Genomic DNA, 15283 nt, shown 5'->3' on the forward strand with positions numbered 1-15283 from the left:
TCTTTCTAAATAATTTAAATTTCTTTTAAACCATTTAAAGTATGAAGAAAATAAATCTCTCTTCTTTTATGTAAGGGCCCTGACTTCAAAGTATTTCAGTTTATTTTGCTGAGACCTGGAATACTGACATACTTAAAACTTAAAGGGCAAGTTTTCAGGTTATAGTTCTCTGTCGTCGTAAGAGAGGCTGGATACTGAATTTAACTCTCTTCTACTTATGTTTGTCTTATTGTGGCACAGAACTACTTTAAATACTAAAATGTCTCTCAAACTGAGTATCTTGAGCAACACTGAAAATGTTATTGGTGTCTTGCTATGTAAATGCAGTGGGATGGTACAGCCTTAGGCAGATGACAGTCCTGTACTGTGCATCACTGAATTTAGTCTTACTTTATCTAAGGCAGAAAACAATTTTTAACCATGAGTAGTAGTATCAACAACTAATGTTAGAGACATGTTTCCTGTTCAGCTTTTTGACACCCTCCATCTTTACTTGCATCTGTTTCAGACTTCAAATACACATGATTTTCTTCAAGAACTTGAAATGGTCTTCCTTTTTTCCCCTTCCCAATTATATTTAGGTAGGTTATGATAAAAGGTAAGAGCATAAGCAAGAGAACCTTTCATTACTGCAAAAGGTAGACATGAGAACTGCATCAAAAAGGAGATTTAGCACTCCTACAAGAGTGTGTCTGGTTTGAGATAAGTAAAATTAACAAACATTGAATCACAAAATTAGTCAGCAGTGTACCTACAGTGTCTTGTGGGTTGGGTTTCATGGTCATCAGCAAGCATAACTCTTGACTACTGTAGTAGTCAACCAAAACTAACAAAACAAGGCATTAACCACACCTCCGGAGGTACACCACCTACCAGCTTATCACAGATGCTAATATTTGTGGTATAGACAAGTTAGCAGAAGCTGAAGCCCAGGAAAAGTAAACTGCAAGAAAAAGCAGGGGTCTCATGAAAGCAACTTGTTCCTTGGCTCACTGGTAGAGACACTTGCCATCCTTGAGTTTTTTGTCTTCTTTTGCCTTGTTTCTGTGTCTCCCTACATTGCATTATAAAAGTGAAATAAATTGTGGTGGTGGTGTAATTATTTCCTTTTCCTCTGTCAAAAGGTAGTTGCAAGGTGCTTCTTGGCTTGTCAGTGAAAGTTAGAAATGTTATATAGACATGCTTTTTGTTTGGGTCAGGCCTAATAGTTTATGTACTGTAAAACCTGGTCTGGAACCTGAACTACAGGATGCTGAATTCCAGTAACTTGCTTAATAAATGACAAATTAGCTTGTATTTTGCTGTATAATTTGTCCTCCTTTCTTAGATTGTTTTCCTTAATGTGTCCTTGATTGTGCAGTTCTGTTTTTGCTTCATCCCCTTGTCTTTCCAAACTTTTCATTATCACCTTGCTGGTGTCGGGAAGGTTTTGATTTTGTGAGTGTGAGGCATGGAAGAAAAAAAGAAAAAAATAATCTTCTGTTGCATTTTATTGTTCAACCCTATGTATGTTAATAGAGGCTTGAATAGCATGTTATGTGCTAACATACTATCTAGAATCTTTTATTAACAGTCAGATAAGTGTAACTTCTTAAATTTCTGAGTGCTGCAGGTTAGAGGTGAATATTCCCCAAAACTCGTTGGCTTTTGAAAGGAAGAATGCTATGCTTCTCCTCCTCAAGGAGAATTAGTGTATGGCTTTAGAGAAGGGGGTGGGCTTCTCTTTACCTCATTAAAATTGCATACTGGTCTTACCTATGTTGCTTGAGGAGCAGCCAAGTGCTCTGAATTGGCTTAGTAGACGAATGTACATTGGGCTTCCCCACCCGCGCGCCCCTACTCAAGCTTCCAAGTGCTTGCTGTGCATGCAGCTCCCAGACATCAGAAATGCCAAGGAACATACCTAGTTTTTTATTTTGAACTGACAGGTATTTCTGTTTTATGGATGTGAACAGATGTACGAGCAACTTACACTGAAAATTGTCTCTCCCTTTGGAAATCCGTTTGTCTTACATGAAGCCTATTCTTCGTCCCTGTCTGGAAAAAGGTGGTGCGTGTCTGTATGGAGAAGTACTAGTATGTCAAGTCTTATCACCCAGTTTTGATGGGGTGTACTAGCCAGGGCTGCTGCATATTGATTTGATTTTATGGAGTAATAATTGAAATTGTTGAGAAGTGGGGTAGGATCTACCTTAGCAACAGTAGGGAAAAATTGTGAAGCACAAGAACCTGATTTCATACAGTTATGTCTACTTGTGTGGGTTTGGGCTGCACGCCAGTGTTATCAAGGATATTTTGGCGTGTAATACAAGTGACCTGTGCTGACCTTTTTTTTAATGACTCTTATTGTTATTACAGTAGTTTTTTTGGGGATTCCAGTCCCCGTTTGTGACTCCACTGCAGTTGGCTCTGGAGAGCTAGAAAAAAAGATGCTTCCTCTGATGCTGGCTTCAGCCATGCAAGGGTGACTCACTTGTGATATTGGTGGGGTTTTAGACTTTAATTCTGGAACTCTTTGTGCTCTGGTTTTAGTGGCTTTCTGTCTTGCTTTGTCAGGAAATACTGTGTTGTGCTTCATTATTTTTGCTGGAATCCTTTGTAGTGCCCTGGTGACTAGAAGAAGTTGCTGAAAACATTTATCTTGTAAAATTTACAGTCCAAAATGAACTGAGCTCCTCCCAAGGTCCTACGTAGAGACTGTTGCTTCCACACTTAAAAGCCTATTTTTCTCTTTTCACCTCCACTTTGATTATGAATGAAATAGCAGTTCAGTGAATGACCCGACTCTTGCAGTAATTCACAAACATTTGCTAGAAAATTGAAGCAATAAAAACACAAGTATTCATGGATATTTAGTATACTAGTGGAAGAATAGAATCATGGCCATAAAGAAAAGGTCTCCCTTATTTTCTGTGAGGTTTTGTGCCACTTTTCATTTGGCGCAAGTGCAGCATTGATTTATTCTTTTTTCCCCTCTCCCTTTTAAACAAAAGAAAATTATTTATTCCCCAGTTGGTAATGGAAATGGGAGTGGTAGTTTACTCTTTTAGGCCAAGTATAACATTTCCTGACGGAAGGTCAGTTTAGATTCAAAATTATATTGCTTGTGCTATTGCATAGCCTAAATTTGACCTGTTTCAGTGCAGTCTTAAATTACTCAGTGAAATGTTTTCTGTTGTTGGAATGACCTAATACCTTTTACTGCAGGATTCCTGTGTTTCGGACATCCTGTGCTGGGTTTTTCAAACTGTAAGTGTGACTGTGGAAATCCAGACACACTCTTATCAGGAATTAGTAATTTTCTCATATTTTTAAAATCTCTTCCCATGTTTATATCAGTGGTTGCTGTTGTCTTCATTTTTAGGATTTTGTCCACTTCTGATTAAAAATACAAGTTGATCAAGCCCTTATCAAGTGTATGAGAAAGCAGTTTTTTCTGATGATAAAGCAATGAGTCAAGCAGGATGTAATTTTAAAAGTTTTTCCTTCTTGCATTCTGTTGAACCTTTGTGCTGTTCTGTGGCCAGTGTTAGCTGAATTCTGTTCGTCTTTGAAAAGCCACGTAGACAACTGCTGATGATGATTCTTTACTCTACAAATTAGGTTGAACCCTAACTTCAGACAGTAAAGTGAAGCTGATACAATCTGTGTAACATAAGCAAAGGACGTGGTAGCAGCAATAAAGAATGTGAAAAGAGTAGAAATTGTTCGGTTTTGTTGCTCTCATTCATTTGCAGTGACTTTCCCATTTGTGATCTTGATACTTGTGCTGTAGCAAGTAATCATAGTTTCTCCCTGCAAATGTGATGAAAATCCAAAGTTGTGGTAAAAGCTGAAATGGTTTCACTTGTAGAGATAGATACCTCAGGCTATTGGAGGAGTTTCCACTGCCTGCTTCCTGCAGAAAGGATGTCAGCTTCTCCCTGCCGTACTAGGAGTGAATTCCTCCTCTAAAGCTATTAACAAATGGCTTTGCACTGACCCTCTGAAGACTGGTCATAATCAGTCCTTGTTCTTGGGCACTCTCAGTGTATTCTCAGGGTGCAGCTCCTTGCAGACTGTTTGTACTTTCTCCTGTCTCAGGCTTTTCCCTTTGCAATAAATAAGGCCTGTGAAATTTGCCAGCTAAGTGAAGGTTTGTTTACCAAAATTTAAATGTAGGTTAGTAATCTCTGTTGACGTCTTGTTTCTAGTCTTTGTTATGGATGAATGTAAACTTGAGCATGATGCTGACCTATATTTATATTCTATTACAATTTACCTACAGACATTTTAGTGTATGTTAGCTGGATGCTCTGGACAGCATGGTGAGTAGCTCCACTTATAGCAACTTTCTTGAGTATTAGTTACCCTTTCTTTACCCCCTGCCCTTCATTTTAAATTTACTTCCAGTTTCTCCTCAGCATCACAGTAGTTTTGATGACTTGTGATTTCACAGTTCTACTGCAGCAAGCTGCTTATATGATATATCCAGCCAGTTTCCCTCAGCTCAATTAGTCTATTAAGTCTCCCCCAAAAGTTTCAGGCTTACTTTTCCCACATTTTGCAGAGGTTATGATTTCTTCAGCATAGATAGTAACCTGCAGCCATGGACTCCTGGCCTTCTTGACCTCACAGGACGCTGTTGGCATTCACAGTTTTAGTGAATCTCAGCACTGTGTTTAACCTTTGATTGAAGAGACTTGTCTGCTTCAGCTCTGCTTCTGGTTTGTAAGCCATAAACATCATTTGCCACAGCATCCTAGATCACAATTTGAACATCACTATGCTAGAGGAAAGTTCTATATTACTGCTGTCTAGAAAGCACTTTTCTAAACATCTCTTTTTACACCTAGATTTTGATGCTTTCCCAGTGTCTACAAAGCTGAACACTACAAACACCTAACATGGGGTTGATTATATCCATATTAAATGAGTTGGAGTTTTCAGCTTTCAGGTTTTCCAGAGATGTCATCTAAGGCTGGGAGAAGTGCTGGTAAGAGTGTCCTTCAGTACTTTGTATGCTGTTCCTGTGGGGTGGGTTGCAAGTTGTTCAACCACAAGGATAGCAGTGAAACTTTGAGGGACCATGCTCATTTGGTGAATGTTTTGCTCAATGCCTCCACCTCCAGACAGCATGAGCTGCTGCAGTCTGTATCTGTCTTGAAGCAGTCCAGACCTGATATGGCTACTGGGCAGGAATAACGGCAGTTATTTGTTGTTTGGACAGCCTTTCCTTTTTTTCAGGGAAGAGTAGTCTGGATGGATGTATCCCATTCCTAATCACCCAGGACTCCTGCTTGGTGATAAGCAGCTGCTGTTGGTCATCAGAGATATGATCAAGTTTGTCTTGAGGGGTTAGTGGAGACCTTTGTCTAAAAGACATAATTGGTTGAACAGTTCTCAGACTTGAATGTTTGGGCTGGAAGACCTGTAAGATTGATTTTTTTTCTTTTAATGTAGCTGTTGAATCCATAGTGTTGGGACAAATAAATTTTTTTGTTCAAGTCACTAGTGCTGTCACTGTTGCAGCATGCTTGTTCTTAGTATGTGCCAGTGGTAGTGAACCTTTAAGTTTTCAGTGTGGTGTATGTGCATGGTCTTATTTAATGCTGCTCCCATTGTCTTGCTGGCAAAAATCCTGCAATATAAAATTCTGATTATTGTCTTTATGGAGGGGAGTTGTGGAATCCAGGTGGTTGGTTGTTACAGATCCTCTGTGGTTGCAGTGGAATAAAATGCCAATTTTATTCTAGGTGGCAGTGACCTCAAAACATAAGCTTGTCTATACCCTAAATCAGTGTTTTCTCTGTTTATAAATAGGCTCTTAACCTTAGCTTCAGGCTGAGAGGCGGCATGCAGAGTTTTGACAATAATTTCAAAGTGTGTTGTTCATCTGTTTTTAGAGCGTTCCAAAGTTCAGACAGAACTGAATATAGGATACTACTTTACCATGTTAAAGGAAAACTACTTCTTAAAAGACAAAATTTGAATGAGGTAAACATAGTTTAGACTTTTGCTTGTCTTGGGAAAAAAAAATGCAACCACTGGTGTAAGTATGAAAAAATAGGTAATGGGCATGGTTGGAAACTACTTCCCCTAAGCATTTCTTGCTGGTTTTGTTTGGTAGGCAAGATGAAACAGAGGTGTTTACACAGTGATAATGTGTTTGCCAAGTAATGTAGTAGTCTGAATAAATGCTAGCTCATAGGCCTGCAAGTTATTTTAAATGATCGTTAAAGACAGAGTGTATGATTCTGATAACCAACATCAGGTTATGTAAGGGGAGGTTACCTTGCACGCTGAAGACTACCCAGCTCCCACAACAAGCTCTTGCATTTTTTTCTCTATATGTAACTTCATCTGTTGGCATCTTCTGTGGTAGTAAAACAGCTAATGTATGTTCCTGACTAAAAGCATATATACATGGTAAAAGAGTCAGTGGATCAAGGAACACATCCATTTTCCAAATATAGTTGGTGGTACATTTCCTGATTTTAGGATAATGTATGCATAGTGGGTGAGGCATGTACAGTATTCTCAAAAGGCACATGGCGAAAAGCTATTCAAAAGCACCATTTTTTAAGCTGTGAGGTATTACTGTAATCCAGTTCTGACATTTTTATATTTTCTGTAAAGGATAAACAATACCCAGTGGTGAGGTGTGGTTGCATTTCCATGAAATCCTTCAATTGCAAGTATGAACTTGGAGTGATTTGTTTGTTTGTTTGTTTGTTTGTTTGTTTTAACCACTGGCATTACTGCACACATCCTCCTCTATCCCACCCTCCCTCCCTTCCCACCTCAGCATTTCACTTGGCTGGTTCTGGCAGTTCTTGTTCATTTTGGTCTATATGTTTTCAAAATGTGTCTTTGGGCTTGGGTATATTGAGGATAATGTTTTTTAACACTGGGTGACAGTAGAAATGAATTTAGCTTGTGAGATGTCATTGATGGTGCTTGTTTAGTGCAGTAACTTTGCTGCTTAGCCTGTTAGTTTAGTGAAATCCCCTATTCCAAGATTCCCTTGACTTGAGGAACTAAAAGCCTAACTGCTGCTGCTTCTCCACATACCACTGTTATTTCTCCTCTTTATTGCCTTAGAGTTTGAATTTTCTTTTGTTTTATTCTAAAGTGTTTTTTGTTGTTGGGGACAAGCATATATACTTGTGCTGGCAAATACTACATTGTAATAGTGCAGATTTTCATTTATCAGGCAGCTGTACAGTCACAGAATGTTTTTAGTTAATAGACTGGATGCTGTCAAGCAGATTTTGGCAAAAATTGCTTTGTAAAATTCACAGACTTCTTAATGCTTTCCTCCTGATGGTGTTTGGCACAATCCCCTTCCGAAAGTACGACAGCTGAGAACACTGTCTTATTGGCTGTTAAATAACTTTTGAGGTATGTTTGACGTGAGTGTTCAACAGCAGCAAAATCCTTCTGTAAAAGAGCTTTATTTTATACATTGTCTTAATGCTCCAACTGCTTTTTCTAAACACATTTTTGCAGAATGCAAAGCCTCTGGACATTGAAAATGTCAGCAAGACTTGAATTGTTGGTCACATGCTGGTTTGAAAAGAGTAAAACATTTCAAATTGCAGCAGCTGAAGGGAAAAGGTGATACATGCCTGTTCGATAAATAGCTTCTGTAATAAACACATCCTTTTCCACCTGCAATTCTTTTGTTGTCTTTAGATAATAATGAATGAACTCTTATACTGAAAAGTGTTCTTCAGTGTTCTTGGAGATTTTTGGAAGGGATCAGTATTTCCAGCCAAGGTTTTGTAACTTGGGTAAAAGAAATTTTCCCTTTGAAGGGAAGTACCTGTTTAGGGTGAGGCCTTGCAAGTTTTAGGTGAAAAGACGACTTCTGCATCTTTGGACCTGTTAGTGAAACGTTATTATATACGAGCCCCCGCACAGGTAATTCCCTCTGTCTTCTTGCAGGGCCATGTAACATCTTGCTTCTCAGCAAGCTATGAATTACTTCTGATGAACACCTTCTAGCAAAGCACAGTGCATCAACTTTTTACCTGCTACTGACTTTTCATACTTTATTTGGAGAATATTAGATGGTTAGGTTAAAAAAGATTTAAGGCTATGTCTACAGGAGAGCAACAGCTCTCTCAGTGTTCTGCAGTACTGGGGGCAGTGGAGGTGGTGTCATTTGATGTCTGGTGGGTTAATTATAACAACCCTACCAGGGCTCCTGAGCTGAAATTTCCTGAATTGTTTTCTCTGTTGTGTTGAAACCTTTTTAAAGGTCATATTTACTAAAAACAATTTATTTCTTTAAAAACACAGAAAAAGAGGAGGAAAACAGTGTTCCATAATTACAAGGCATTCCTGGTGGGATAGTTAATACACAGCTTCTACATCTTTAGCCTGCAAGGTCAGCTGATGTTTTTGTTTAAACTCTGAGAGATAAGAAGGGCAGGTTAGGTATGTTGACTCTATTAGTGCTGTCATTGTTTAGATGAGGGTCTGTGTTTCTAAATGTTGCTTCTTGTAATATGAATTCTTATAAAACTCAGTGGAGAGGGAGCCATGAGCTGTGTTTGTATCTGAAAAGGGATTCAAGGGCAGGCCTGCTTTTAACAATGAATATTTCTGGAGACCTTCATGTTTCCGGGAGGATTTTACCTTTTTCTGAATGTTTGAATTATGTACTGACAAATTAAAAGTGGTAGTATTGTTGGGGTAGCTGGCTGGTCTTTTTTATTATTTTACATCCATTTAAGGGAATATCTTTTATTGGGCCTTTTTCTACTGGAATTAATAGGAGTTCAGATACTTACTAAGAGTAGGATCAGGCTCTTTCACTGTACAAGCATTAGACTTTTCCTCAGCTAATGGATTAGAGAGTTTTTTGTGTACTTCATAGAAAATTGATATTTAAAAAAACTCCCATGCAGTTTCTTTGGGACCATCAATCCAACTTTCACTTTCTGGGAATGAACCTGAAACAAATACAGCTGGTTAAGTTTTAAAAAGTTTCTCTTTTTGAGAGAAGGTACCTGGAGGAACATGCTGTGACTACTTAAAAACCAAAGGGAAAGGCAGAGGAAGAAGCTCCTGATATGAGGGGCAGTTCCACTCCCCTTCTCTCAGCAAAGGTTGAGTGGAGACAAGAGCAAGAATACTGCTCAGGCCTGGGCTTGTTCATGCTCTCCCCTTCCTGTCTGTGCACTTTACAGCTTACTGCCTCTTCAGCCTTGACTCTTAACTACTTTACCTGGTAAACATTCTCTTGCAAAGTCAAGGTTAGTGTGTGCGTGACCTTCTTCAGGATAGAGTATCAGACTACTGCAGTTGAATGTAATCCAGACAGGGATGCTGACTGCACAGCCTGCTCTGAAACATACAGTGTAAACAAATGGAAAAAAATGAGAGATTTTCATCTCTGTTTCCTGTAAGTTGAAGAGCTTTTTAAAAATTACTTGGGATACAGCATTTTTGGTTACAGCTATGTATATATTTCTTTCCTTTCCCCCCTGTCTAATCTTCATGTGACAATGCTTACTGCAATACACTTTTCTGGTATTTCAAGAATATTATATCAAAGTTTTTGACTTTGAGGGAGTGTGGGTTTATATTATTTCCATTATAAGTAGCTAATGTATAACACCTTATTTGTATCTATCCAAAATTTTATATGAACCGTCCAAATCTAATACTGGTACGGCGTATGAGATCTAGTTGCATTGCCCTGTATCTGCACCTCTGACTTAATGCTTGAGCTGAAATTAGTGTCATGCTGACATAAAGTCAAAAAGAAATCTGCTGTCACTGCTATTCAGTGTTAAATCATTGAGAGCCAAACCTGGGCCTTCATGTTGGGCAAACAGATGGTTTTAGGTTGGATCTTCAGCCTTTGAGACCTTGTGCTGTGTCTACACATGGCATCTTTGCTAAAGCAAAGTATGGTATACCATATCTCCTTACAGTATAAGCAGACATAGCTCTTTTGCCTTGTGCTTTGTTATGCTGCATGGAAAACAGAACCATAATGCAGATGTCTGGAACAGTGCATGTGTCTCATTCAGTGTCATAAATCTGACATCCTGTGTATTGGTAACTGCAGCAGTTTGTATCTCCAAAGAGCTGCACAGACATGGCTGTTCTATTGGGTCACCTGGGGGGAAAATGAGCTTAACATGAGCTCAGTGGTGGGAGAATTGAAAGCAAAGAAATTAAGTGACTTGTGTCAGTGAGTCAGTTGAGACTAGGACCTGTGTTCATGCCACTAGGGTGCACTACTTCCCTCTGACTTATTGAGAGAATGGTTACATTTGCTGGTAGGTGTGGCAGGCTCCCTGGTGGGGGTTTGGAAAATTGCTGCCTATTTACTGAGGTATAGGAGTTTCACATCGGTCCTGATGGGATGCTGCCTTGCTTCTGCAGCTGTCGTTTATCAAGTAAATATTTCTCTCGCTGTCAGACTTTTAAGAATGTTGTGATAGAATGGCAGTGGGCTTGTAAACTAACTTTTTACTCCCTTTTTGATTTTATTGGAGATGAAAGCAATATGTACAAAAGACAGGATTAATCATATTTGTAATTAAGCAAGTTCTTTAAGATGTATAATTTCTCAGAAATAGCCAACGACTTTTACTCTATTAACAAAAGATTCTTGATAATGAGATATATTTTACATATATCATTAAGTTCTCTTTTTTTCCTTGCACAGGTTTCCACTTGAGTGGCACAGTAACAGAGCCTGCAATGCAATCGGAGCCAGAAACTGTTTGCAATGTAGCTATCAGCTTTGATCGTTGCAAGATTACCTCAGTGACCTGTAGCTGTGGAAACAAGGACATATTTTACTGTGCCCACGTTGTGGCACTCTCTTTATACCGGATCCGCAAGCCAGATCAGGTCAAACTGCATCTCCCCATTTCAGAGACACTCTTTCAAATGAACAGAGACCAACTACAAAAATTTGTACAGTATTTGATCACAGTGCACCACACAGAAGTTTTACCTACTGCTCAAAAATTAGCAGATGAAATTCTTTCTCAGAATTCAGAAATCAATCAAGTCCATGGTGAGTTTGATATTTGTTGTTCCTTTTGCTTCACCCTTTCTTACATTGTGAGCTTTTTTGTGGCATTGAGGAGCATGACCTGCTTAGTTGTATTTCAGGCTGAATCATTCTGTGATTTTATGGTGTTTACTAAAGAGGATTCTGTTATTGAACCTTTGTTTTAAGATGTTTAGAAAATGGTACCCTTTGGAAAAGAGACTTCATAAGCAATGAGCTTGATGTCTTCCAGCATTGTTAGTGTGTGCCCTGTTCTGCTTCATGCTTGTATTTTCCAGCTATTAAAACCTGAGTAGTAGTGTTCTTTGTATAGCCATATTGCTTAAAGGAACAGTCTTACCAACTTACCACCAATGGTGTCTTTTTATTGTTTTGTTCTTTGCAGTAATCTTCCAACATTTTAATTGTGTAATTTTGTTTTAATGGCAAAGCATAAAACCAAGTAGATGTTACTATTTTTTTCGTTCATTAAATATATTTCTGTCAACCTTTGGGATTTTGTTTCTGTATGAAGTCAGGAGAAATATAAATCCTGTATTTCGTTGCTTTTCTCCTGTTAGTGCTGAAGCAGCTACAGTATAGCAAAGGTCTTGATCTTACCTGCTCTTTCAGCTCAGGGTTTTAATGACTCTGTTTTTTGTAGTGAACTTCTATTTGTTAAAGGATGATGGATGTGACTTGAGGCTTCTGACATGGCTTTTTTTATGGACCCTGCTGAACTAAAAGCAAGCAGTTGTACACTTGAGATGACCCAACTAATATTAGAGTACTGTGTTCCTGTAAGGTCAACTGATAGAAATGTCCTCTCAGGTGACCAGAACTGCAAGAATAAGGACAACTTAGAGGGGAAGAATAAGTTATCTAAATAACTAGAAATATCTTTTCCTTTTTTTTTTTTTTTTAATTTAAGGAACAGGTCTTGTGTTAAATATTTGAGGCATTTGTATTTGCAATACAAATAAAAGCAAGAAGAAAACCACGTATGCATTAGTTACAGTGTAGACAGAACAAAACGAGAGTGTTTCCAGTAACAGGACTCAACTGCAGCTTAGCCCTTCTCCTTAGGGTGCTCTGACCCTGGCAGGCCCAACAGGTGATGTTGCAAGAAAGTGAATTTCAGGAACAGTGCTCTTTTTTTGGCATTGGGGATTGTGGAGATGTGGCCAGAGGCAAGGCTGTTGCTGTGTTGTTGAAGGTAATGAGAAAGTTATTGTCAGAGCTGCCTGGTGACAGTGGAAAGGAAGTGAAACTTAAAGGAGATAAAGGACATTGAGCAGTAGAGGAAGATGCTCACATGTTGTACACTGAGGGCATGTGTCACGTGAGAGTTGTTAACAACCTCTGGACATAAAGAGCTAAGGGGTGAGGAAGAATTACGGTATGACAGAAGCACAGAAGATTCAAACAGTCAAGAGTGATTAGAAAAGAGGAAGGTAGGGGTGGGAAACAATGGGCAGATGATGGCTATATATGTCTGTATTAGCTGTACTGTAGTTAATGTAAGAGAAATGACAAGCTCTTACAGAGACTTGATCAATATGAAGTCTGCAATTATACTAATTGTAAACATGCTAGTCTTTGTCAGCTATTTTCTTATTGTCAAAATACCTCATTACTCACTATTATATAAGGCATTTTTAGAGATTTGAGATTTATATCACAGCTCAAATAGCAAAAAGAATAGGAAATAAAAAACTAAGTTGATGATCAGTTATGAAATTTAACAATGAATCTGAGTAGGTTAGTTTAATATTATCCATAAAACTGAAATGTTTCTTACGCGTGTTGCTGTTCTCCTAGTAAGAAAGATTGCAGTATTATATTGACTGTCAGTATTTCTTAATAAAATGCCAAAATCCAAAGTAGAAAATCTAAGAAGCATAAGAAAATAAACTGCTATTACCAAAGAAAGCTGTGTTTTAAAAGACATTCTATAGTTTCCTGCTTTTCTTCTCAGACTCACATAAAACCATGGCCTGAATTTTTTTAATGTTCACAATACTAAAAAATTACTTTTTCCTTAAAAGAATTATGTAAGTTCCTCTGATTATGTAGCAAGTAAGTGTTTTTCTGGGATTCATAATGTAATTGTTATTTTGATCTTTAATCGATTTCCTTAAATTAAAAATAATAAAATTAACCAAAAGAAATCTGTGAAAAATAACCAAAAGAAATGTCTCTGGTTCTAATATCATAGGGTGATAAATCTAAGATCACCATTCACTCTATCACATCTCCTGTGCTTCACATGTTAAGTTTAATACAAAACTGTCTTGTAGACTGTCTTGTGTTGAACAGTTTGACATCACTGAATTGGTGTCTGAAGAGAAATTATATTAAATGCTACTTGAAGGCACAGATAAGTAAGAGGAAAAACTTGCTTATAAAATTAAGAGGAGACCTGGCACAGAAACACCAGAAACAGTTTTGATTAAAGAGAAGCCGTGAATCTGGAGTTGGATGAGGAAATTCATTTCAATGTGACTTAGGGGTGTTTTAATTTCAGGGTTGTTCTATACAGGACTTGAGTTGTTAAATTTTTTATTTTTCTTGCATGGCGACTGTACTAGTTCTAGTTTTCATATATTTGCAGGAATGCACAAAAGAAATCAGCTCGTGAATACTATTCGTATGTATAAATGGTCTGAGATGTAGAAGAGCTTGTTACGACCCGCCCCAGGAAAAGGGGAGAGGGGGTAACTCAGGTTTTTATCAATAATTCCCTTGGGGTGGATTATAGTGAAACGACACTAAATAATCGGTGTCTGAAAACATATACTGGCAAGGTTTATTTTAACAATTCTGTATCAACAGGCATGCTAGCAGTTTGGGTGCTGTCATACAACAATGTGATACAGAGATAACCTTTGGGGGGCGAAGAAAATGCATAGGGGAGAGAAAAAACCCAGGATGACAGTAAGGGAAAGTAAGAGAAAGAAAAGCTGAGGGTGGACAGATGTATATAGTCACCGCCCACGGGGTCCAACGATGCTTCCATCTCTGAAGTGGTGGCCTTGATCTGCTGGGGGTGAAGGAAGGAAGCCCCCACACTCCAAGAAGTTGTGAGCTATATCCATGGTCAAGAAGTTGTGAGTTATATCCATGGTCAGTGTCACGGGCCGTGCCTCGAGCCTCCAAACATCTCCTGGGTCTGTGCTGAGTTTTTTTTTTGTGTCTTTCCTGGTTCCCGCCTTTCCAAATTAGCAGAGGGAGGGAGGGGCCTGATTGCTCAGCAGAGGTCGAGCTCGGCTTCTTGCCTTTTCAGGATTTCACACCTTCAGCACTGGAGGGAGGGAGGGGCCCAATTGCTCATCAGAGGTATCATGCAAGTCAAAAGCCTGTAAAAGTCTCCTAGAATGCATAAATCATTAACCATTTCAGTCTCTGACAGAGCTCTGACCACAGTGTTCTTGTTCTCTTGTTTATGAGATGACTGATAAGAGATGATTATATGGAAAAACTAGGCAGTACTTTCCCTTCACAAAAGGCAAATTGGGTAATCATTCATTTGCTCAAAATTCTGTTGTGCAGCATTTGATGACTGGCTTTGGCCTGATGACATGGGGTTTGGAATAACCAATCACTCTGAGTTCCTTGGTGGATATAAATGATGCAATGTCCTTTCTTGCTTCGTGGCTGAACCTCCTGCAGGAAAAAATAAGAGAAAGCTGTTAGAAGCACAGGAATGTGTTGCCTAGTCACTGACTTCTTCAGAAAGATTCATTGGGATGCTAGGATTCATTGGGAATCGTCTTGTGTATTTGCCATTCTATTTTCACTTGGTGGTGATTACATTACAAGAGTGTTTTGCATGTTTTTAGAGCATAAAAGCACATATTACGTCTCGTGTTCTAGTCTCCTCATGTGACACTGCTACAGCTGTGCATGTTTCTGATGATTTCAAAACTGGAGTGTGTAATCTCCTGTACTGAAGATGGTACAGGAAGGTGTTAATGCTGATGCCCTGATGTCTGCACTGCAGAACTGTTGGCCTCACATTGAGTTTCAATGTGAAAGCTCTTGCAGGAAGCTGGGTGTAGCTTCGGATCCTGCTTAGATGAGGCTTTTGTCCTCCCTGTTAATTTTTGTACCATTGTAGCAGAGAAGGCTGTCAGGTGTGTATGCTAGGAAGAGAGCGGTCAGGATGACAATGGATTATCAGCTGTGTTTGTCATTTTGTATATTTCTTTTCATAGGTATGAAACTTTCACTTGAATAAATTGGTTAGAAGGTCAAACTGTGTTCGTGAGAATTTGA

General features: G+C 38.7%; 1 protein-coding gene across 5 annotated transcripts in view; it reads left to right on the forward strand.

The window, feature by feature from the left end:
* The window catches only part of ZSWIM6 (zinc finger SWIM-type containing 6), a 109646-nt gene that overhangs the window by 49191 nt on the left and 45172 nt on the right, over positions 1–15283 (forward strand). For all 5 annotated transcript variants that reach the window (XM_032674983.1, XM_032674982.1, XM_032674984.1 and 2 more), the window contains one exon: positions 10673–11029. In XM_032674983.1, the coding sequence (XP_032530874.1) occupies positions 10673–11029 (357 nt within the window). The remainder of the gene's footprint in view (positions 1–10672; positions 11030–15283) is intronic.

The sequence above is a fragment of the Chiroxiphia lanceolata genome, chromosome Z, assembly GCF_009829145.1.
Source record: "Chiroxiphia lanceolata isolate bChiLan1 chromosome Z, bChiLan1.pri, whole genome shotgun sequence".
Lineage (NCBI taxonomy): Eukaryota > Metazoa > Chordata > Aves > Passeriformes > Pipridae > Chiroxiphia > Chiroxiphia lanceolata.